This window comes from Danio rerio, chromosome 17 (assembly GCF_049306965.1).
Source record: "Danio rerio strain Tuebingen ecotype United States chromosome 17, GRCz12tu, whole genome shotgun sequence".
Classification (NCBI taxonomy): domain Eukaryota; kingdom Metazoa; phylum Chordata; class Actinopteri; order Cypriniformes; family Danionidae; genus Danio; species Danio rerio.
This window is the reverse complement of record NC_133192.1, coordinates 21,110,178-21,135,937: the sequence shown is the minus strand read 5'-3', so window position 1 is coordinate 21,135,937 and position 25,760 is coordinate 21,110,178. Positions and strand designations below refer to the sequence as shown.

General features: G+C 36.8%; 2 protein-coding genes across 5 annotated transcripts in view; both read left to right on the top strand.

The window, feature by feature from the left end:
- The window catches only part of chrm3a (cholinergic receptor, muscarinic 3a), a 131,929-nt gene extending 121,727 nt beyond the window's left edge, over positions 1–10,202 (top strand). For all 3 annotated transcript variants that reach the window (XM_068218847.2, XM_021473088.3, XM_073928385.1), the window contains one exon: positions 5,592–10,202. In XM_068218847.2, coding sequence (XP_068074948.1) covers positions 5,611–7,398 — 1,788 coding nt within the window. In that variant the 5' untranslated portion in view covers positions 5,592–5,610 and the 3' untranslated portion in view covers positions 7,399–10,202. The remainder of the gene's footprint in view (positions 1–5,591) is intronic.
- Positions 10,203–10,364: 162 nt separating this feature from the next.
- fmn2a (formin 2a) overlaps positions 10,365–25,760 on the top strand; it is an 80,049-nt gene continuing 64,653 nt past the window's right edge. For both annotated transcript variants that reach the window (XM_021467387.3, XM_001333025.9), the window contains exons 1-4: positions 10,365–10,407; positions 11,712–13,800; positions 17,413–17,591; positions 24,125–24,223. In XM_021467387.3, the coding sequence (XP_021323062.2) occupies positions 11,733–13,800; positions 17,413–17,591; positions 24,125–24,223 (2,346 nt within the window). In that variant the 5' untranslated portion in view covers positions 10,365–10,407; positions 11,712–11,732. The remainder of the gene's footprint in view (positions 10,408–11,711; positions 13,801–17,412; positions 17,592–24,124; positions 24,224–25,760) is intronic.

Below are 25,760 nucleotides of genomic sequence, written 5' to 3'. Positions count from 1 at the left end.
GTAAACACTAATTGTTTAGCGATTGTCTTTTTTTATAAGTTGGTATATGTGTGTATATTATAAATATATTTGTACAGTTTTATTATCAGAGGTGGAAAAAGTGTTGAAAAATCATACTCAGGTAAAAGAACCAATACTTATCCAAAAATGTGCAAGTAGAGTAAAAGTATCTGTTGTAAATATTGCTCAAAATATGAGTAAAATGTAGCCCTTTAAAAGTACTCAGGAGTAGTGAGTAGTGAGTATTATGCTGTAAATAGTTGATGCATCAATTTTAGCTCGTGTGTGTGTGTGAAAACGGAACATTCTGTAGTACATTTAGTGATTAGTAATCGTCATTTGGTGATTTCAGTCATCATACAGTAAACAACACCATCTTCTCATCAGTGACATGCAGTCTAAACAGTCTTTCAGTCATTGCGTGTAACAATTTTGTCATTAAGGTTGTTCTTTATAATTCAATTTTCTTTGTGCAATTTGATTGGATGGCAAGCACAAACTGATAATTCTCCTTCTAGTACTCTACCTCCAATTTTTCTCTTCTGGCCAATCCCTATAGACAAGAAAAATAATAAAGTAGTGCCTACAGGTGGAAAACAGTGGAGTAAAAGTACCAATACTGCACTAAAAATGTAATCAGGTGAAAGTAAAGTACACATTTTTAAAACAACTTGGTAAGCTATAATTCCTGAGGAAAAACTACCCAATTACAGTCATTTAAGTATTTGTAATTTGTTACTTCACACCACTATTTGTTATTATATTATATAAAAAGCTTAATCAGGGCTTTGGCTAGAAGCCGGTACGTTTGGCATAAGCAGCTTGAACTTATATCAATGTTATACTGTGTTGTAAACTTCCTAATATTAATACTAGAATTCAAATCCTGTGAGTGAATAAAGGAAAAACAACCTGTGGCTTATACTGTACATGCAGTTTATTCTGTGTGTGGGGCTTATATAAAAGAAAATCTACTTCTCTTCAGCTTCCCTCTTCACCTTTGAATTGAATTATAGTTTCATTTTCCACTGAATTTCACACATGTGTGTATGTGAACATACAGTTGACTGTAACTGCATTTGCCTCCTCCCGCTTCCCTCCACGGTCCCCATGACAACAGCCCGTTCATCAGCTGCTTGCGGATCAACTGAAATTTAGACAATTCCCAAATTCCTCGACTTAATGGAATTACGACTATGCGTGTCACTAGTTTTGTACAAAATGTGTTTGCAGTCCTCCATCTGAGCTTGTGTGTTTCAGGTCAGAGCACAATCCTAATAGGATAAAAGCACAGAGCTGAACGCGGAGAGCAGGGGTCCGAATCAGAGCCCAATGCCAATTAGATTTTTTCTGACTTCATCTTTTGTTGTTTGATTCCCTCTCTGCCGCTGATATCTCTCACTCAGATAAATGAACAAGAAGCTTGTATTTAACAACAAGCTTTCTTTGAGGGTTTTGTTTTATTTTATTGTATTGAATGCTGACATATTTACTTACAAAAGGCCTGTGCTTAAGTATGATATTTAAGAGATTACCAGCTATTACAGTTGTCTTGTATGCAGTTCTCCATCATTCATATAGTTCTGAACATTTCTTTCCTTTCCAATATCCAAAAGTCAAAGACGTTTGTCAAGTTACAAAGATTTATAATTAAATGTTCTACTGAATTTTCATCAATAATCCTGGAAAATTTAGTTTAAAGGGATAGTTCACCCCAAAATTTACCATTGTTTACTCACCCTTTACTTTTTCAAAAATATATTTGAGCTTCTTTGCTGCAATCCAAGCTCATTGTGATTGTGTACCCCTATATACATTTCTGGAGAGCGCCAAATACATCCCAGCAGATTTTTTTTGCAGTTTTTGCGAAGCTGCCAGAGGCTGGTGTGTACGTTTTTTGAGATCTCAATTTTCTCTCGCAAGTGATTTGCGCCTACTCTACTTTCATAACTCTGTCAGAGGCCACTGTCAGCTGACTGACTGACTGATCAATTTCCTCCACCCTCCTCCTTCCTTAAACTCAACCAAAATGCACAGATTGACCAGAAAAGACTGACACATTAACTTCAATAGTATTTTTTAGTCAAAAGTCAAAAGGTGCCAACAACCAGAATTTTTCTACATAAGTTTTTTTTTCTGAATCATTTTCTCTTTTTTAAAACCAATTGTACAGTAGGAAAATAAATGATGAGGTCATTTTAATTTTGGGTGAATTATCCCTTTAAAACAAACAATAATAATGTTTTTTTCTGCGATTTTTAGTTCTGTCCCTATTAAATTAAATACAGTAATGCATAAATAAATCCAAAAAAATAACTATTTTATCATTTTAAACTATTATTTTTTTTTTTTTTTTACTTTCAGCTACCAATTTGACATTCACCATCATTTTCTCATGCCTAAAGTCCGTTCTGGAGAAATCCGTATTTATTTTGATATATTATTTGTCTGTCAATTAATGTAGTTAATGTAGTAGTTGTTTCAGACAGACATCTCTAAATGTTCATTTTTAGAACAAAAATTATACAGTGCTATCTTTTATAGAGGCATTTTAAACCAGCCGATTCGAATGTTATCACTTGATTGAATGGGTGTTATCAGTGGTTATCAGCTGATACTGTACATATGGGCCAGTAGGGACCTTCTGCACTTAATGGTATGCTCAGAAGACCCTCTACATGCTTAATCAACTATAGATCACATATGAATGAGGCCGGAAGTTAACAATAATTATTTATATTATTTATTACATTTCTCATTGATTGTATTTTGTTAACGTCTAACCCTACTCCAACTCTAAACCCATTCATGACAGTAATGCAAAAACAGATCTGGATCTGGAGGTTTCTCTATAAGTATAGCTGATTCACCATAATTATTATTTATATTCTTTATTAAATGTACCATTAATTGTATTTTTATAACATTTACCCCTACTCCAAATGTAAACTCAACTGTCACAGTAATGTAAAAACAGATCTTGAGTCTTTTCTATCAGTATAGCTGATTACCCATGTGGATGGATGATAGCAGCCTTCTGTAGCCCATATCTATCAGCTGATAACCAGTGATAACATTCGAAGTGGGTGATTTAAACCCATTACACAAATAAAGGCACTGTCATGCAAAAACAAAAAAAACTTTTAATAAGCAACTTATTTTTCAGACAAAAAAGTCTGTATATTTTTATAATTATTCCCATTTTTATTATTATTTTTTAACAAACCAGTTTGTGCGTGACTGTTTTGTTCTCTCAGTTTTAAACACGACTCTGCTTATTGTAAGGTAATTATCCTTTGTTTCTGCTTTAGAAGAACTGAGATCGAATCCAATAGCTAATTACCTCTGACTCTGCAGTGTGTGTGTGTGTGTGTGTGTGTGTGTGTGTGTGTGTGTATAGCAATGGTCATACCCATTTGTTCTTTTCTCTTTTTAAAATATGCAAGGCAAGCCCATATATAGTATCTTAGCGACAATGTGATTATGTGTTCAGACCGTCATTCCCTAATCTCGCATCTCGTCTACTTTTCTCTGCTGCATCCCATTGCCTTATCAAGATGAAAAAGTATCTGAAACTAAGACAGATGCTCTTGGTTCAGAATCAGTGCTTTCTTTTGAAAGTTTATGATGACTATATTTAGTAATGGAGGCCTGTTCTGCTCTATGATGCCTTATGATTGTCAGCTTTCCTTCAAGAGCAGCCTTTTTAGACTTATTTTTAAATTTGTAAGATTGTTTTTTTAAAGAAAGAACATTTGTTTGTGTGTATTTGTGTGTAACTTCTGGTTAAGAACTAGATATGATTTTTATATGAAGCGTTGAGATGTTTATCCGTCCTTGGCCATGAGCCAGTTACATTTTATTCTGTGCTTCTATCAAGGAGATTAACTGTGCATTTATGAGGCATTCTGGGAAAGAGCCGCAACAACTTCCTCTTGCAGAATAAAGTAAAGAAACACCTCGCCCATGGTTTATCTCGACGTGAACATTTTCCCCTGCTGTTCGTGTGTCTGCTAGCTCTGAGACTGAGTGTCACAGCTTTTAACTGAAGTGTATAGCAGCTATTTTGAAAATGTTCTTCAGAAACACTGCACATATTGATCTGCTAGCTGTTAGTATGTTAATGCAGAGCTTGTGCTTTAGCATGGAAACTAGCTTTAACACACATTTTATTCAGATTTTATAGAATTAAGACAAGGTTAAGACTTTTGAACACCATGCTTTAAATACTATTGATAGATAGCATAATAAATCTATAAATAGTTAAACTAGCACAAATTGTTAATATTATAGTTATTATAACAAACTGTGCAATTGTTTTTTTAAGTAATTTTTTTATTCCCTTCTGTGATTTGTTTTTTTATTTCAAATTGGGTTATATTTGACATAACTATATTTTCATATAATTCTGAAATTCTAAAAGCTTATTTATTATGTTAGGTTTTTATAGTGTTCAATGTTTTTTATGTTCTTGTTGGGTCCGATGTAACGTAATTTTGTTCTGGATTAAGTTATTCAGTCTAGCATTATATTAACAACATCTTATTGTTGTGTATCCGTTATCTCCTATCCAGACCTATTTTGTGTACTTCCACAGCACCATTAGTAAGGAGGATCTATTTTTGAAAACATATTGAGTTATTTATCTCTTGATGTGTTATTTTGCATTATTAAAACGGTCCTTCACTCTTTAAGAAATGAAAATACATGCACTAGCTTATTTTATACTTTTAATGAAAGGCCTGAGCTTGTTTGTGTTTTGTAAGTTTTGACAGTTCTGTGGGAAACTTTCTATGAAAGACTGGATTTATTTATGAATTCACATGGGACAAACCTAATTTTCACTTTTGTATGGTGTAATTTAAATTTCTTAGAACAAGACGTTCCAAGTGAGAGCAGATAATGAAATGCCACCTATGACCTATGAGAATTTTTAATTTGTAATAGGGAGATAAGGCTACAAGCACAGCTTAATTACAATCGCTCTAAGATTTTTTGGTTCATTTTTGTTTTTTCAATGTAAAAATATGTATAATGAGCAAGTTCCTTTACAGCATTATTCATTCTCTGGAAATTTGGGAACTGTTGTTTGTGCATTAAAAAAAAAAATATATATATATATACAGTATTTAATCATTCATCCGATGTATTCCTAAAATAATAAAAGATTTCTTTAAGATCAATGACTGTTCAATACTTAATGTTTGGAGATGTTTGATTTAATGTTTTTTTTTTTTTCTCTCACTAAAATCAACTGTTTCATATCTTTCACATACTCTGCTGCTTACACATCTACATATTTGGCTGCAGAAAGATTCCAATTAGGTATTTTATGCTATATTTGAGAAAGTATTTTGTTTAATCCTCTCAAAGTTTTTAAAAAGGACTGAATGTTTAATACCTGTCTGATGATCTGATTTAGTGGATCAACATCACCCTCTAGTGTAGATATAAAGCAACAGCAACCTTGGATCTTTAGTAGCATCACCACCCTTTAAATGTGCAAAGCACTTTCTGTCAGCTTTCATCGCAAGCATTTGACTTAAATATCAAATGATTAAGAATAACTTAATAATATTTTCCTTTTTCAGAATATGCCCGGCCTGCACAATGGACTCCAACAGCACCGAGTTGGGCCACTTCTCTCCATCCGACACCCTCGGAGTGGGAATGTACCCGGCATCCACTCTGTGGCCACTGCTCCAGAACACAAGCCTCGTCAACCTCACTGCTGTTTTCAAGCTCAATGGGAGTAATGCTGAGGCTGAAGGTCAATCCTATGATCCTCTGGGTGGACACTCGCTCTGGCAGGTCATTCTCATCGTTGTCTTTACAGGCCTGCTTTCCCTTATTACTATTATCGGCAACATCTTGGTCATGGTGTCATTTAAGGTCAACCGACAGCTCAAAACAGTTAACAATTACTTCCTACTCAGCTTAGCCGTGGCAGATCTCATCATTGGGGTCATCTCTATGAACCTGTACACTGCCTACATCGTCATGGGCCAGTGGGCGATGGGAAACTGGGCATGTGACCTCTGGCTAGCCATAGACTACGTAGCCAGCAATGCATCTGTCATGAATCTGCTTGTCATTAGCTTTGACCGATATTTCTCCATTACGAGGCCTCTGACGTACCGTGCCAAACGCACCACCAAGCGAGCAGGAGTGATGATTGGCCTGGCATGGTTTGTGTCACTCATTCTTTGGGCACCTGCCATTTTGTTTTGGCAGTATTTCGTAGGACAAAGAACTGTTCCACAGGATAAATGCTACATTCAGTTTCTCTCCGAGCCTATTATTACGTTTTGCACCGCAATGGCGGCGTTCTACCTGCCGGTGACGATAATGAGCGTTTTATACTGGCGAATATACAAAGAGACAGAAAACAGATCACGGGAACTTGCTGGATTGCAAGGTTCAGGTGGACGATTTGGAGGTGTTGAGCGACCACGATTCCATCTCCACGCCACTAGAGGGAGCTCTAGGAGCTGCAGCAGCTTTGAACTGGGCCAACCTGGTCATAAAAAAGCCTCTGTTCACAGTCTGAGTGGGAGATTCCACTGTTGGGGGTGGAAGTCTGGTGGCAGTGATAAAAGTGGGCCAAATAGGGAGGCAGATCAGAGCAGCAGTGACAGCTGGAACAACAACGACGCTGGACTTTCAGCTGATCACTCGGGTTCATCTGATGAAGACGAGAGCGCACCATCTACAACAAGAGCCATCTTCTCAATTGTTCTCAGTCTGCCTGGCGTGAGGGCCGCAGTCAACTCCCAGGTCACTTCCTGTGAGGAACTGGACACAGAGGAAGATCCCTTACGGTCAGCCGAGGAGAAGGACAGCAGGGATGGCAGCATCTCACGCTCTGTCACCAACGGGAACAAGCGCTTTGTGGGTGGCATGAGTAAAGTTCAGTCAATGTCTGCAATACAGCCGACAACAGATACCACCACAGACAGCACTAACACCACCATCAAATCTCCCTCAGCACCAATAACTTTCAAAGAGGCAGCTTTAGCAAAACGTTTTGCAGCTCGCGCAAGGACACAAATCACCAAGCGCAAGCGCATGTCGCTAATAAAGGAAAAGAAAGCAGCACAGACTCTAAGCGCCATCCTCTTTGCTTTTATCATAACATGGACGCCTTATAACATCATGGTATTGGTGAACACTTTCTGCAATGGCTGCATACCTGAGAACCTCTGGGCGCTAGGCTATTGGTTATGTTACGTCAACAGTACAGTAAATCCTATGTGCTACGCACTTTGCAACAAAACTTTTCGTAGCACTTTCAAGATGATCCTGCTATGTCGCTGGGATCAGAAAAAAAGCAAGCCAAGCTTTCCGCAAAGACAGGCTGTGAGGTTTCACAGGCCCATACCGACAGACTCCACATAGCAAATGAAGAACAGTGAAGAAGCTAAAGTGCTAATGCTAAAATGAAAGATTCAAGAGGTGATTCCTCAAGACTCTGTATTATATACTCAAGCTTTAATATGTAAGTCTTGATGTGGACGTGTAGTTCAGTGTCTTTTGATCCTGGGTCTCTTGGTCTTAACATTTTCAGACACTGTGGTTTGAGCAAGTGCAATTGCCATCTGTACTCCCTGTGGACTTTTGTATGCCTTTTACTAAATCTTCAGTGCCAACTTTCAGGAGTTCAGCGATATGTAAAAAAAAAGTACATTTGAAATGTAGACTGTATATTTTGAATCTCTGAGAGTTTATCAGATGCGATACTCTTCAGATAATTGTTTGAATATTTTGGGATTGAATATTACATATTTCATTCTTGTCAATGAACAGAAACTAAAATATGATTTTTAAATATTGCAATGTATATGAAAGTATTTACGGTGAACAATAATTATAAGATATTTCTTTTTGTACGTGAAATTTGCTGATTTCTGTGAAAACGTGCCACACAGGGGTTCAGTGCTGTCTCGGTAAGTGTAAGTGTTCTTCTGCAACATGTGAGCCACAGTTGAACAGTTTGTAGGATTTTCTCTTCTTTTGGTTATTCATAAACAGCACTTCCGTAAGCTGCTCTTGTATTATAAAGCGTGGTTGTTTACATTTGTTTTGCTACAAGTATTTCAATAGCTATTATGTATGTTTTCAGTGCACACTGAATATATTTGTATATGTTTGGAATGCCTTACGTTTGACTTTGAGATTGTGCACTGATTATACTGGGCTAGCTGTGAAATCAATTATAAAACCTGAAGAATGTTTTTAACTCTGTTTAATGGACATTCAGATTTAACATTATTGTGCTGGGAGGTCATTTCTTTTAAAGCCAAACTGTTTCCTCTATTACCACTTAATTTAACATAACTCAAATTAGTTACATACAGACTGTTTTCTAGATTAAAAAGCACACCAAATTCAGACCTATCAACCGAGCGTGCATGTTTCTTCAACTCTGAGCTCCTTTGGCTCAGGGAAGAAAATAGGTAACATGTAATGTGAACTAAACGTTACTTTATTATAAACTAATGATGAATTAATGCATGCACTAATCATGAACTAACTTTAACTACAACATGAGTCACAGGAATTTGTGTGTTAATAACGACTGCCTTAATTACTTGTTGGTACATGATTGTTTGTTAATTCATTTATTACAGGGTGTCCACGTGGTCCCAAAAAGTATTAAAAGTTGATAAATCAATTATGAGGAAAATTAAGGCCCTTAAAAGTATTAAAAAGTCTCAATCAAATTTTTACAAGGTCCTAAATTTCGAACGTTGTCCGAAGTGTTTGACTCCAAAAAAGCATAAATATATTTATTTTCCTCGATCTATGCGTTTGGTTCGGCCCGGGCACATCCGGCCGAGCTCCTCCGTCTTTGCGAGAAAAAGACGAGAAAGACGAGTTCAAACAGCGTCTGAACCCTGTCGCTAAAACAGTCACATAATTTAATCTTTCAAGCTTTGTTTCTTCTGAGCTTATCTGAGATCTGCTGCATGGTTGTGCTCCATTAATTTATTTAACTACAACTGTTTATTAAGTTAAACGTGTGATACTGATTTGAACTTGATGAGGTCTTAAAATATTTTGTGAAGATCTTTAAAATGTCTTAAAAAGGTATTGAAATTACTTTTAGGATTCCTGCATATACCCTGTATTAAGCACCACATTAGTTTATGCTTAATTTAACCATCATAAATTCATGAGCTGTTAATGTAGAATTATATCATGACCTTACTTGGATGGCCACATCATCATTAACCCATCCTTAACTACTCATGAACTCCTTATGCACGTCCGTCTAGTGCGCATACACTTAATAACAATAGAAAGGTGTTCTGTCAACATCAACAGTTTAAACACTCATGTTCATAAGTAGTTGAGGATAAGTTAATGATAATGTGCCCCTCCAAGTCATGACATAATCATATATTAACGGCTTATGAGTTTTTGTTGATTACATTTAGCTTAAACTTAAATGTTAATTAATACATTAATTAACAACATGTACTAACAAGTGATTAAGGTAGCCAATGAACTCATGTGACCCATGTTGTAGTTAAAGTTAGTTCATGATTAGCACATGCCTTAACTCATCATTAGTTCATAATAATGTTTAGTTTACATATTATTACATCATTATTCATGCACTATTATTGTAAAGTGTTACCAGAAGAAAACCTTATAAAACACACTTTTTTACAATCAGTTTATTTAATTTGCCTACTAACTAGTGGACTTGCAGTACATGCAGTACATTGACATGTTTCTAAATTGTAATTATTATATCAAACGGTGTAATTTCCATCCTCAAGACAAAAAAATTATGTTCCTAAAACTTTTGTTAAAATGAACAGGAGAGAATTTTAAAGCTAGATTGGAAATTACACAAAGTTGACACCGTTGTAGTGTTTTGAGAAATTGCCTGATTTGTTATTGACACACCATTTTTATTAGAGTAACGAAAATGTAACTTTTTGATATGTTTTTATGTTTTACATAGCAAAAAAAGGCTGTATGTTTTTTTTTAAGGCCTTTAAAGATCAAAGTTAAATTGAGCTTCTGTGCGGTGTGTTGTATGTGACTGTGTTCTTGTTTGGTTCCAAATTGGCTGTGTAAAAGTTAAATGATAGACTTACTGTCGGATTTTGTGATAACTGTTGAATGTTACAAAAATGCATTTTTTCCTCAGATTGTTTCTCAAAATAAATGTAACATTTTAAATATGCAACATTTTTGTGTAAAAGTATTTGTTGGGTGGTATAAGGCCTAACACTGCGTGTTCCTAAAAGAAGTTGCATCCGTTGCTATTGGCAGAATTTAATAGGAAGAAAGGCCATGTGATGACATTATTCATGTGATCTGGAAAGAGGAGCGGCCCAGCGAAAGTCACAAACACATACTTGTTCCTTCAGATCACTGGACTCCATCCAGGCAAGTATATTTTCTTCCACTACTTGTTTTTTGAATCTTTTCTACCTTATTAGACGGGTCTCCTGTTCATTCTTGATCCAGGTCAGATTGATTTGGATTAATAGTGACCTTCTAGACTAATCTTCCAGCGGCAAATCAGAGCTTCTACACAACAAACTGATGTCAGGAATATATCTAAAATACTATCTGTGTGTGACAAGACGAATCAAACGTTTCACGCTTTATCGAATGTTTATTTTTAGACAACTGAACATAAATACTATGTTTAGTGGTTTTTATGTTTTCAGTGTATATCTATCTTTTAAGAAAATACTTGACTGCATGATTTATAAAGATTTGTTCAGTACTTATCTCATATAAAAATGTCATATTTTCAGCAGGCATAGACAGAAGCAGAGTACTAGATAAAAAATGAATATTGGATAAATCTGTTGAAAGCTCATGGGTATGTGTCTGATGCCACAAGGTTGGAGGATAACGCTGATTTCAAGCCTGCTGGCCACAGTTGTACATTAGATTATGAGACCAGTCTTTAAGCTCACATGACGCTGCTTGGGCGCACTGTTTCTGTCACACACAAATTAAATTTCTGAGCTATTTTCAGACATTCGGTGTGGAGATTTGCCTGGATTAGACAGAAAGGAGATAAAATATATAGATTTTGATTAGTATTACATAAAATGTTACCTTTGCAATATTTTGTTTATGTAAATGGAGTGGTCAGTGTTGTGGGTTATTTGATTTATAACCAATATTTTATGTGCTTTATGTAATTAAGACTTAATTTACTTTTCTAATGCATAACAACTAGAAATAGGCAGGCGACATGGTGGCTCAGTTATTAGCACTGTCGTCTCACAGCAAGAAGGTCGCTGGTTTGAGTCCCAGCTGGGTTAGTTGGCATTTCTCTATGGAGTTTGCATGTTCTCCGTGTGTTGGCATGGGTTTCCTCTGGGTGCTCCAATTTCCCCTTCAGTCCAAAGATAAGGCGGTATAGGTGAATTTAATAACAGAAATTGGCCATAGTGTATGTGTGTGAATTAGTGTGTATGGATGTTTCCCAGTACTGGGTTGCAGCTGGAAGAGTATCCGCTGTGGAAAACATGCTGGATAACATATGCTTGATAAGTCGCTGTGGCGAACCCCTGATGAATAAAGGGACTAAGCTGAAGGAAATTGATGAATGAATAGAAATAGGCATCCAACTTCTAACTTTCTATTAAAAGTAACAATGTTGTATAGTAACTTTTAGGTCTAACACAACACCTTTTCTCAGTTTAAATTTATTTGTGTCCATCCCTTAGGCCACAATAGCAGGAATCAAGATGCAGACCATTCAGACAATTGAGATGCAGTTACCTGTCCTTCGAGAGAGTTTCCACTCCTCTCCCTTCAGAGAGAGAGCAAAAGAGCGCAGGAAGAGCAGCCTGTCAAATCTCATCAGAAGACAACAGCAACAGTTATTACGTGAGCAACAGCAGTCAGTATTACATCAGAAACAACAGCCATCCTCGCCCTTACAAGGCCACGCTGCACATGCTCAGTTGGTCCGCTCCTCCAGCAGCCCATTATGTGACCTGGCGGAGCAAATAGGCGAGCTAGAGAAAGTGAGAGGCATTGGGAGGCAGGGGGAGCTGTCTCACAGACAGTCCTCAGATACAGCGTCACAGCCAGCATCATCACAGCAGCTGCTGCTGGCGGTGAAGAGAGAGAGAGAGGGATTACTGAGGGAGGGGGAGAAAGTGCAAGGGAGCACTGAGAGGGAGAGAGAGGAGAAGAGAGAACGAGAAAGTCAATCTGAGCGCACACGTTCCCAGCATGGCCTGATCGCTAAAGGTGTTCGCCTTCTGAGGATCATGGGAAACCAGGAGGCAAAACAGAAGAAGCCCACTGTCACGACAGGAGCAGAAGGTGAGGGGAACGGAGCAGGCACTGAGGACCATGTCAAAAAGATTAAGAAAAGTAAATCATCTGCCGAATCAGGCAAGAAGAAATCCAAATCGGAGGGTTCCAAAGGTTCTGTGTTTTCCAACATCCGCATCCGTAAGGGCCTCTCCCGGAAAGTGTTGTCCAAAGAGGATGTACTGGATGGTGGGATTAGGATTAAGCCTGCTGATGCAAATGGCAACAGTAATGGTGGAATATCTGGTGATGAGAGTTGCATGCCTGACTCTAAGCAACTCACGGCTGAAAGTAGGCAGTCGACTCTGGACACCACTGAAGATGATGTTGAAAGAGAGACTGAGGGATCGGGGTCAGATACAGACCTCTGCAGCTATCATTCAGCTGCCGAGGCTCAAGATCTGCTGTCGGACATCCAGAGAACCATCAGACAGATGGAGGGAGTTGATGAGAGGCAAAACTGTCACTCTGAGGACAAGGAGAGACAAGTCGGGTTCGAAGGCCATGTTGAAGTCACTCACGGTCCTACAAGAGGTAGTCTTGCTTGTGAGGGTGAACCGGAAAAGTTAGAAGGTGCTTCTGACAGCAAATATCTCAATCTGATATGTAGTGGGGATACAACAGGAGGGGTGATCACATCAAAATTAAAGATAGAATCAGATGGGAAAGTTGCTGATATTCCAAATAAAGCTGACCACTTGTCCAGTTTGTCTAGTGACTACAGTATTCAGGATGCTGTACCAGAGACAAATAGTGTCCAGGATGCAAGAGCTTTTACTCATTCAACAAGTAACTACAGTTTTCAGGACAATACAGGAACATCCACTTCTTACGAGAGTGCTGAAGAGATCTTGGAGAGTTCATCTTTATCATCTCCTCTTGAAGAGTGTCATTATGATAGCAATAGTCTGACTCAGAGCCTTGAAGTTGGTCTGAATTCGAGCAATCACATGTCCAAAATCAACCGGGTCATTTTTGTTCCACAGAAGAGCATTAGTAGTGTAGAGCTGAACGTAGATGGTGATGGTCCAGTAGAAGAGGTAGACAGGGGTTTTTCCACCCAACCGAGAAGGAAAAGCAGTGCTGCATCTATGACACAGTGGTCCTCAGAGAACTTTTTAGGCTCTGGGTCGCGACCTCGTAGAACCTCCAGTGCAAACCTTGGGGTTAAACCTTATCCCACAATACAGACTTCTTATGTTAAAACAACCACCAGACAGCTCACCTCACCCATAATATCTCCATTCACTACTCCTTCGCCAAGCCCTATGTGTCCTCGCAAGGTTGGCTTAGAGTTTGGAACAGGTCAAGGGCCGTACCGAGCCGGAAGCTGGAGAGCACGAAGGCAGCGATCCTGTAGCATTGCAGGTCCAGTGGGCTGCCATGAGGAATGGTGTGAGGTCATACATGATCAGTCTGAACTTATAGAGAGTGGCTTCCAGACTGATAGATCCAGGCAAACAACATCCACTTTTCCAGATGTGTTTTCAGGTGAGTCAATCTGTCAGCTTTTGTCCAAATTTTGCATTGATTCAAATCTGAACACAATAATGATCTCTAATACTTGACAAAAATTGGAGACAGTTTGCAGTATTATTATTACTATTGGTCCCGAAACAACAATCCTATAACACAGAGGTGGACATGTCTGATCCTGAAGAGTAAAGACTGCTAGAAACCTACAAGCAGGTGAGTTTTTATTATCAACATTGGATCACAGGATCAGAGTGTACCCCTTATTTAGACCTCTGAGGTTTAAGGTTTAGGTTTGGGCTGGGGTAGGATCTTGAATTCTTATAAATAATATAATTTTCATTTGATCTCAATAACATTTTTCATTCAGTTTGTTTTACAGTAAAGTTGTGTCTAGACTAACAAAGCAATGCTACACTCTAAAAAAATGCTGGGTTGTGTTTAACCAACACTGAGTCAAATATTGACAAACCCAACTTTGAGTTAAAGCAAAGGTCTCAAACTCAGTTCCTGGAGGGCCGCAGCTCTGCATAGGCTCCACCTCCAACTCACACCTGCTTAATGGTCTCTAGTAGTCTTGAACACCTTTATTATTTGGATCAGCTGTGTTTGATTCGGGTTAGGGCAAAACTGTGCAGAGCTGCGGGCCTCCAGGAATCAAGTTTGAGACCTGAGTTAAAGTTTCAATTGACCCTTCGCTAAGCCATACCCGAAAACCGCCACACATCAATTGTGGCTTAGCAACCATAGCTAGGCGCAGGAGGTCTGTCAAGCTTTTGAGTGAGGAAAACAAGCCAAATCGTTGCACATATGGATTGTGCAAGTCTGATACCTGGTGACCTAAAGGTTTGGATTGAGGGGTGGAATTTGTTTTCCCTTTCCAGAACCTTAAACCAAAGGGGAGAAATGCCAGTGTGGATTAAGCTGTGTGAGGGGTGCTTAAAGAGTGGAGTTAAGTTGGTTTTAATATTCCTGACACATTCATTGATAAACAGCAATAACTCACACACCTCTGACTGTAAAAAGGTCTTAACTGTGTTTCCTACAAAAATACAAAGCAAGTTATGTTTCACAGCTGTCTTTTTCATTTTTTCACTCGATATTATGAACACTGCTCCGTTTAAGCCCTCACAATAGCTGTAAGAGCAAGCACAATCCAGTCATATTTCCATCTGTTTCAAGCTACGGATATTTGAAATGACATATCAACAGAACAAAACAGAGATATGATCACAAATTGAACAGTTGTGATCAATATACTTCACCCGCTGCTGTTTTTCAGTAATTTATATCCTTCTTATCCATGTCAGAGCTACAATTTATCTATGTTTTCGTTTGTCTTTTGGAGATTAAATTGGTGCATGTTTCCACGTTGGTTAGTAACGCTATATTTCATTGCACAACAATTAGTCTTTCAGGCTTTTTTGCTAAAAAAGAGCAATCACGATTTAATTTGTAATTATTAGATTATTTTTAAATTTCACCTATCCTGCTGTGCATGAATTAAGCTGTTGAATTTTCAGCCAATGAGGCAGCTAGGCTAACCTAGCTTCAATCTTGATTGAATTATTTTCTAATCCGTTGCGTATTAAGTCGTGAATATACTCCTGTAATGCATACTGCAGTCCTTTTTTGTCTGGCTTTCTCAAATATACCACCTGTTCACCAAAACGACCAACTATATCCCTGGGAATGTCTGACACTGGCACATACATATTGTAATAGACGTGCCAGGCATGGAAGCTTGACAGGCGTAACAACAGAAACCTATGAAGGGCAGGCTTAGCAAAGGGTTATTTAAATCGAATGAGTTCGTCCATATTTGACCTGATGTTGGGTTACAAAAGCCCAGAATTTTTTCTGAGCATAACAGAACATACCTTGGCAATACATATTTAGCAAAATCATGGTCAAAGAAGGTTTTTTTTTAATCTCTGATCTCATGAATGGCTAAGATGTATAATTCCATGTCATATGAGGAGATAAGTATCAAAGTGCGTTGCTACAACATGACATAAATCCCTCTTTTTTTCTGTTCTTTATTCTACTTCACTCTCCTCAAGGTTCAGTGAGCAGTCAAAAAATATATAAAATCTGGCTCTCAAATATGCATACACACACACATAGTCCCACAGAAACACACACAGACTCACATTAGCTACTGGCAAAGAAAGCTCTGGCTTCTGCCTCATTGAGTCGGAGTGCCACAGGAAGTCACTAAAATACACACTTGTGTAACAACACACCCACACACACACACATTTTTTACATGGTTTATGCAAATGATCTGCTTTTTACAAACTGTTTATGAAGCTGACACTAGGATAGACCAGATGTTAAGATTAAAATATAAATAAAAAAGAAGATATGGACACTATTGAACACATTTTGTTTTGGTTTTACTTCCTACCTACATACTGTAGCTATTTAGAGTATATCCAAATGTGTTTACAAAGCCTTGAAGATACAGAAACATCAAATGTTAATTGAACCAAATGTTATAAGGTCCAACGCACAATTGTATAACAAAGTGTTTCAAGAAAATCATTATGCTGAAATTATATTACTTATTTGGGGCCAGAAAATCTTGATTGTACTGCATGTATAGTGTTCAGCATATATAAGTACACGCCTCACAAACCCATCTTTTTAATTATTTTTTTAATAGGAAGCTATACAATATTATATTTGTGCATATACATTATATTAGTCAGCACTAAAGCCAAATTTGGAGCTTATCTGACAAACTAACTTACGATAACAGTCCAAAAACTAATACACCCAAATTTCTATGTTATAGAAAAATATTAAATACAAATTTTAAGAAGAGGAAAAATCAGGAGAAGCAAAAAAATTTAAAAAGTTTAGTTGAATTTTTGTATGTTGTCATTTTTTTTTCTTTTTGCCATATTTTGCTTGAATTGTATTAATTGTATTATCTTTCAGTTTCTAAATATGTTTGGTGACTAAAATATTATTTTAATAAATATATCTGTTTAACAAATCTGTTTTGTTTAAATGCACCAAAATACAATGCCTACACTCACTGAGAAATGGATACAAATATTACCCTACAATAGGGTACACTCAATTATGCTGAGCACTATAACTAGTTGTTCTTGAAAGCATTAGCAGGTTTTTAACATTGCTTCTTGGTCAATTATTAAAAATCTGAAAACATTCAGATTCTGTTCATCCACGAATACTTTTTTCTGTGTGTTTGAAATGGAATATATAACAAGAAATTAAGAGTCGTGTTTTGTAAATATCCTTTTTTTCTCCAACTAATCAATGCTACCCAGAATTCTGCCTCTGTACCAGAGGATGAGCTATTGAGTTTGTGTCCATCTGATAAATGAGAGAGAGGATGTCAAACTGTATCTTCAGGCTCAGGGTGGAGAAATTCTCCTTTTAGAAAAACACACACATACAGTACACGCATGAATTCACCAAATGAAATGACACAGTTTCCACTTTATTTGCTTTCTGGCTCAAAGCATCACCTTCCAGCTACTTTAAACAGGGTCAGACACCAACAACAAGAGACCCTAAGCAGTTAAAATCAATCGCAGCTGTTTTCACTCTCAAATGTTTTCCACCTCTGTGTGTCTTTCAATTGGACTCCTGCAGGTAGCTCTCTATTGGAGAGGTGTTTCTTACAGTGGAGCTCATCTGAAGATGACAGCGCTATGCAGGACATCGAGAGATTCTGTTCTCGTATTCTGGATCTGGGGATTTTACAGCCCTTCAGTGACTGCATCAGGGAGCCATCCACAGGAAGTGACGTCACAGATAAGCCCACTTTTAATGTATGACCATCTAGTTGTTTCTTGATTTAAGAAGTTCACCCAAAATGTCAAATGTGTTGTTCATTTGCCCACTCTAAAGTTTTTAAAGTTATAGGTGATTTTTTTTATTCAGTCTAATGATAAAGAAGTTGTTTAGCTGAAATTACAGTCTTCCATGTAACTGTGTGTCACTTTTTGAGACTACAGACAAAACTAAATTAGTAGCTTAATTAATTAATTTGTAAATGCTCACATATACGTCATTATACTTTATTATGAGTTTCCAAAGATTGTAATTTAGTAACAGGAGCCATGGATAGGAATTAAGTCAAGGATATTAATATAAGTTTTACCTGTATGTTTTTTTTTTCTCTCTCTCGATGTGCTTGTAGCAGTTTGTTTTGTATTCTATGAATCACCAGTAGGTTCAAGTTTTCTGCTAAAAATGTCCTTTAAATGTGCAGTAGGTGATCTGCTAAAATGCTTACTGGTTAGTATAATATCTTTGAAACACAGTTCCAGCCCTGCCGTCCAAAGCAATGTCACCTGATATCATGAACATGCAAAATAAAGATGACAGTGGACAATCCACTAGATCATGTCATTTGCCAGTTCGAACAGTTCATAGTACTTTATAATACTACAATTCCAAATACAAACTGTATTATATCTAGCACAATTTCAGTTATGTAGCAAGCAAAACTTGTCATATTGAGCAATATTTCAAACGTCCAAAGACTGCTGGTCTCACTCTCTATATGCTTTGTCCTAAAGCGATACTGTATGCTTAGTGGTTGGCCATCAGGGTGCAGGAATTACACTTATTACTAAACCAAACTTGCATGCTATTTCCGACCACATATTCATAGTAGCATGCAGGGCTTGACATTAACACCAGCCAACCCGCGGGTAGATTTTGAGAAGCAGCACGACTGATAAGTGTTTGCACGAGCAAAAGAAAGCAGGGAATACCGAATTAGAGGATGATCAGGCACTCGGAAATCCTCACTTACTGGTGACAGTGTCATACATGCAGCTGATCTGATGCGAGAGAGTGTTTTAAAGCTCCCGTGTCCCCTTTCCTTACGCAAGTTGCCACTTTCGCTTTAACCATACCTCGAACAGATTATTAATATGCCTAACATTAACAGAATGGTTTTCACCAGCTTTCTTGTTCTTGCAGTTATTTTTGTTAATGTGGTTAAATTATTATCCTTTACAATTACATTGCTTTAATAGAAGATTAACTTTCCATTTATCTATAGTTAACTGGTGATCTGGGATCTGTAGCCTGGACAGACTACTGTGTATGTTTTAGATACATGGGAATATTTTTTTAATTGTTTTTTAATGTTGAATAATAAGTCATATTTAGCTTGTTTTGACACATTATTTAAAATTTGTGGCAAGGAAATAACTAGTTTAATGTGGCCAGAGAAAGAAAATGGTAAATCCTTAGTGTTGAGCCCAAAAAAGTGAATATAAACTGAGAGATGTGAAATAAAACTATTGCAATGCGACACTATGAAAGCCTATTTGCTCATGCTCATTGCGCAAGGTCACAACACACACACAAAAAAACTTAAATTAACGAGGAGGAATTTGGAAATACCACAACATCTATATAAGTAATTTTAACATGCCAAAGTCAAATTTATGCATATAAAATATATTTTCCCAAACAACAAAATTGATGATAGTGAAAATAGTGAGTGGCTAGTAACATTGGGAAACTGCTAGCCACAGTGGCTGGTAATCAAAAAAGTTAATGTCAAGCCCTGGTAGCATGATAAACAATATAAGGTGCGTGTCACAGGTTGTCATTGTTCAACAATGAACGAATGTGAATATACAGCCAACTTCACCTCAGTAAAGCAGGCTAGGCGAAATAGCACTGTTTACTTATGTTTTGTTATTAAACTAAATAAAAATCTACATTATCGATTCTGTAAAAGATACCTTATGAAACAGAAAGTAGACACATCAATCTTTCACCAGAGGATTTCAGTGGACACTTCTGTGCATATAACCCATTCATAACACAACACAATCTAGATAAGCATTGTGTGACTAAATGAGTTTTAAACATAACATTACCTGTCTAAAAGAAATACTTCAGCCATGGTGTTGTCCTTCCTCCAGCGTGCAAAAGTAACTCCAATATTGATTCAGGTTTTTATAAAGTTTTGATCCAGCATTTGTTTTTACCGCTCTCCCTCTCTCGTGTGCAAGTGAATGCGTGTGCGCACAAGCAGCAGATCTGCGTGAACTCCTGCGCAGATGTACAAATCTACATTTGTTGACAGACAGTTTTGGCTACTTATCAGAATTATGAGAATTGTCAGCCTGACAAACTTTAATTAGATGAAAATTATTCTTAGCCAGAATATAAAAATACATATAAATACATTTAGATCATTTACTTTTATAATTACTTTTGGAATATGAAGAGAATTTCAACCAGCACAACAAAAAAATAATGTTTCTGAAGACAATCACCTACTGCACCTTTAATGTTCTGTTGGAGAAAAAAAAAGTAACCTACATCTTGACCCACTTAAAGTGATAATGTATAATTTATTAAAAATCACCTCTTGTTTTTTCACAGCCTGCCACATGTCTTTTCATACCAAAGGGTTGCCAAATTGTTCACATTGATTATTATATAAATTTATTACAAATTACATTAAGAACATTTTAATAATGCATTATTTAAACTAATACAATTTCTGAGCAGGAACCTAAATGTATCCTTCCTGATTATAATTTTGATTTGTTCCCATGATTATTCAAATCTGAAACCATACAAAATTTAGTGCAGGTTTTGTCTGTGGGCTCAGCACTGAATTGCATTAGGAAGAAACAGAAAAGCTGTTGATGAGTGTTACTAAAACTGTGCCAGATTTCACACATTTTTTATCACTTTTCTGAACAACCTACAGAGTTGATTCTGCCCGAGCAGATGTGAGATGAGCTCAGCAGGGTAACTTTGTGCCGTTTGATACAGAGGAAGCAATGTACATTGTTTTTTTTTTATCATCATATGCACAACAAAATAGTGAGGAATAGTGAAAATTAAATATCTTTGTATCCTGCTTAGCATGTTGGGATTCTTGGTTCAATGTTGTAATGCAATATATGAATGTACAGCCTGTTTCTGTTTGGCCACCCCATGTGACCTAAACAGAACGAGTCTCTTTTTTTCCCCTTTGCTCCTCCAGCCAAAGCAGATTTGTGTCTCAACAGATGAACGTTTAACATTGCTTCTGTAACTCTCCCTATCCTCCCTTCTATGTTACTGCACACATACACACACCTCCTAACATGCTTCAGCAGTGTGAACACACATTATATGGTCTATGGTTATATGTATTTACAGACTACTTTCACAAACATGCATACATGCTGTGCTTGTGTGTGCTTAAATGGACACATCTGCATGCATAAGCCATCTGACCGGATTATGTAATATGGGTCACGTGGTTTTTGTTGCTGTCCCATGCTTGTGTTTGTTTCTGAAGGTAGAAAAGACTGAATTCATTAGCTGTTTTTTTTTATTCTATGCTGCTGTCTATTTGTGTTTTTTTCACACACACACATACTATATAAATTAATTTCTGTCACCCATCCATATGTAGCACATCATTTGGGATGTTTTACACTATTTGTGCTAGCAAAAACAACATTATAGACTAGTTTGACTCATGTGATTTAGCCCTGTCAGGCTGAAAGCCAAATAATGGCTCTTAATGACAGTGGAAATTAGACCTCTTCAATTTATTGTGCAAATGAGAATGTAAATGAGGTGGTGCTGTATTAATAATCATCTGCAGACGAAACATATTATGCATCACTCACAAGATTTGCATGAAGTAAAAATATCTTTCAGTTCCAGAGTATTATTTCAAAGACACCTCAGTACATGTCTGTTGACTGATTTAATTGCCCCTTATTATTTTATTATTCTTACCCAGCAGTTTGATTTCTCTGAATTTACCCTTGACCCTTATCTAACTGGTTGCCATCATTTAATTTCTCCCTTTCCATAATGTAATAAAATATGTCTTAATGTTTTCTGTTCTGTTTTGTTCTAGTCTTCAGTTTCTATTTAGACAGTGAATTACAGCTGAGCTCGGACTAAAGATGGTCTGTTTACAACTCAAAAAAAGAACTCAAAATTATTCTTTTGATAAATAATGTGAAGAGAGATTTGATAGACTTTAGATAAAGCAACTATTTAAAGAAACACACTTTTTTTACATGGTATCAAATGCATTTGAAGCATATGCTACCTGATTTCTTTTCTTGATTGGGGTGTGTAAAACCTTTTCATCCTTATTTTTATTCAAGGGCAAATAATTACGACAGCCTATTACATTTGACTTGCTGAAAGTGACACCTGGTGGCCGAGGTTGAAACCGCATGCTAATATTAGCTAGCCGTCATTTTGTTGTGTTGCCTCTTGAAGAGAAACCTTAAAAAAGTGTTTAAAATCTCATTTAATAACATTTAATTTCATTGTGTGTAAAGGAGCAGATTTAATACTCAAAAAAGTCTAAACAAAGTTGTGAGTAAATAAATCTTTATTTTTAAAACCACAATGGCCCTTTTGTGATGGCAGAGCATGACTTAATACTGTGATTTCATTGCCTGTGGTTTCAATGAGGCATAGAGAGCAGTAGCCTATTGTTATTATGGATCATTGTCTAGAGACGGATTCATTATTTCATTCACCATCACTGTCTAACCATGTATGTTGTCTATCTATCTATCTATCTATCTATCTATCTATCTATCTATCTATCTATCTATCTATCTATCTATCTATCTATCTATCTATCTGTCTATCTGTCTGTCTGTCTGTCTGTCTGTCTGTCTGTCTGTCATGACAGTTAAATTTCTTTAGAATCTATGTAAATGTATTTACTTAATTTTTCTAACTTTCTAATTTGGGACTACCATATAAAACACATTTTACTGTATACGCTCATCAAACACAGATGCACTCGGATTTACACAGTTTTACAGATGTGACACTGCACCATAAAACCTGTCATGAATGTAATTTTTTTTATTAGATATTTACAAAACCTAAAAGCTAAATAAAAGCTTTCCATTGATAAGCTATACGGTTTAACAATATCTGGATAAAAGATACAACTATTTAGATTCAGTCATAAAAACTGAGGGTTCAAAAAATGTAAAAAATAATAATAATAATAATAAAAAAAATATTTAGAAAATTACCCTTTAACGTTGTCAATATGAAGCCCTCAGCAATGCATATACTAATCATAAATTTTGATATATTTACAGTTGGACATTTACAAAATGTCTTTAGAACAGAGATGCCCAAACTAGGGCCTGCGGACCAAAGTTGGCCCATGGTAACCTTTGATTTGGCCCACCATCCCATCTGAGAAGAGAAGTGGAATGATTGGGATGGTTTAGAGATTGTCATTTCAAAACTGATGTACAGTAACCTTTAGTTTTATTGTAAAAGCCAACTTAAAATTAAGTGTTTAAATAAAATATTGTTAAATTTATCAGATTTTGTTTAAATGTACATACTGTCACCTTATAAATAAAGGACATTGCAGAGACTTTGGTGAGCAAATCAAGGCAAAGGCAGGTTCTGCTTGACTAGTGTATTCAGCATTGAACTCCACTGATCAATGTTATGTTTTTAATTCCAATAAGTTATCATTTCAAAAGTTACACTGCATTAGTTGAAACAATTTAAAGTAATGTTTATATATATATATATATATATATATATATATATATATATATATATATATATATATATATATATATATATATATAATGACATGAATTAGGAAATTAACCATGGCAACTTTAATATAGTTTGGTATATTTACCTTCAGCCCATGGCTCATAATATTTAGTTTTTGGCTCTTTATATGAAGGAGTCTGGGCACCTCTGCACATGACCTTTACTTAATATACTAATGAATTTTGCCATAAAAGAAAATTATAGAATTTTGACTGTGCAACATAAGAGACTCATCCAGATTTACATATTAAAAGTACATTTATGTAAAGAAACTACGTTTGCTCATTTGCAATCAGATATTAACCAGGAAAAAATGTAAATTATATACAACCTTGTTATACCCGGTTGGTAGCCTTTACCTTTGAAATATGAACAATCATGCAGTGCAACACTGCAGCATGTCTTAACCGAATGACATGTTCACTGCATGCCTAAGCAAACCCCCACTGATGTGAATGGACAGCCTCACGAATAGCCTTTCAGATTGTATGTTTGAGCATGCTGGTAGTGTCAGCAAGACAATGCTGTGCATTGCTCCCATTTGGTCAATGCTGTTTTTCTTTCAGTCTACCAGCAGAGGTCCCTCTACACACACAGTGTTGCCTCCAAATATACTTTTTGTCTTGCTGTTTAATCAAGAAAGAAGCCCCAGGAACTAGAGGCTAATTTTAGATTCTTGTATGCTTTTTTTAAAAGTGTCTTACCATCATCAGCTCTTTTAATGTCAGCTCTCTGTTTCTGTTGCACACACTTACAGAAGGATCAACTGTACACCTGGGCTCCAATGGGTCAGCATGACATCAGAACACCTGGGCGGTTGCAAAGAATTTGGCCTCCGACCCTTACTGCTGCACAGGTGCGAGTATGAGATTAAATATGATTTGATATACCCACAGTGAGAATATAGCCTACAGTCATTATTGGCATTGTTATGTTTTTAAGATGTTGGCTCTTAGATGTTGGCTATGAAACAAAAATTCCATCTCTGTGATGCATTTTAATTCTATTTTTTGTTATCCTTTTACTGCAAGTCTGGCAGTATCAACACATTTTTGTAAAGGCAACAATAAATGTTCCAGAAATGACCATGGTAATATTTTTTGGACATTTGATAATGGTAAATATTAAAGTGCATTGCTATCACCTTCTGATACACCTTAAGTGTACCAGACAAATATTATGCTGTGATTGGAAATGGTTATTTCCAATGGTAAAATCATGTTTTCCATAAATGCAGTATGAAAATCTCATGGTGTTATATATCAGTGTATTATATAAACATCTGATACTTAACAACTGTTCCATTGAACTACCCCAGAATAATACTACTGAATGATTCAATTACCATGTTTGTAAAAGCGTTATGTACTCAAACATAAATTTGGTTTTGTCTACTGTCCCTTTATGTCTATGCTGGATTGTATAAACTCTCAACTAATTTTTAACACCCTTCTGCTGCTCATAATGTATTTAACACCTCACAAGCCACACTTGTCCTTAGAGTTGCTATGAGACCCTTTGTAAACAGCATCCTAACAGCATCTTATCCAGATCTAAACATCTGTCCAACAGACACAGCGGCTGCCATTGCATTATAAGATTCACCGTGTTTGAGTTCTGAAATGATAAATGACTGCTCGCATTCCAGTGTTCAAAGCACACACGCAACACCTTATGTTACAGTTTATTGCTCATGTTTCTGGTCGGAATATTCTTTAATGGGGTTTTGTTGCAATTCGCCCCCTAGTGGTTAGATAGTTCTTGTTTAATGTACTAATTTGCAATAACTACAGCAAAATATAGTAGATTATTTCTGGTACATATATGACCATATCAAATTGCATGAAGGAACTTTGATGGCTACTAATCAATCTAGAATTCTTGAGGCCTGGAGGTCTGGAGCCACAATTTTCCAAACCTCCCTGACAGTGGAGGAAGATTTTTGTGAATGAAAGCGTCTCCCCAAACCCATGTCAATCTGACAGGGCCAAACATGTAACTAGACTCCATGTGTGTGATATGTTCTCTGTTCTCCCCCAACCCTTCGCACAGACCCACACAAGCTCTTTGAAGCCGTTTGAAGCTGTGTAATAGAAAGGCAAAAACCCTTCCCTCCTCATTCCCAGAGACTCTGCGGCTCGATTTTTAGGAGTCCTCAGAGACGACTTCTGGAGTCTAGACTTGTTGGACTTCCTTGACCCTTGCTGCCAGATTGTATGTGTGCGTGACGAAGTTCGCCTCTGTGTGTTTATTACCATGTTTTTGTGTTTGCCAAGTGCATCCCTTGTGTGACGATTTTAGCACGTCTGGCTGTGGCGGTTCATTCATTTCCCTTGGTTCACTTTCTTGCCTTCATCCAGGAAGCACTGCTATGTTTTCCTGACCAGCCAAAG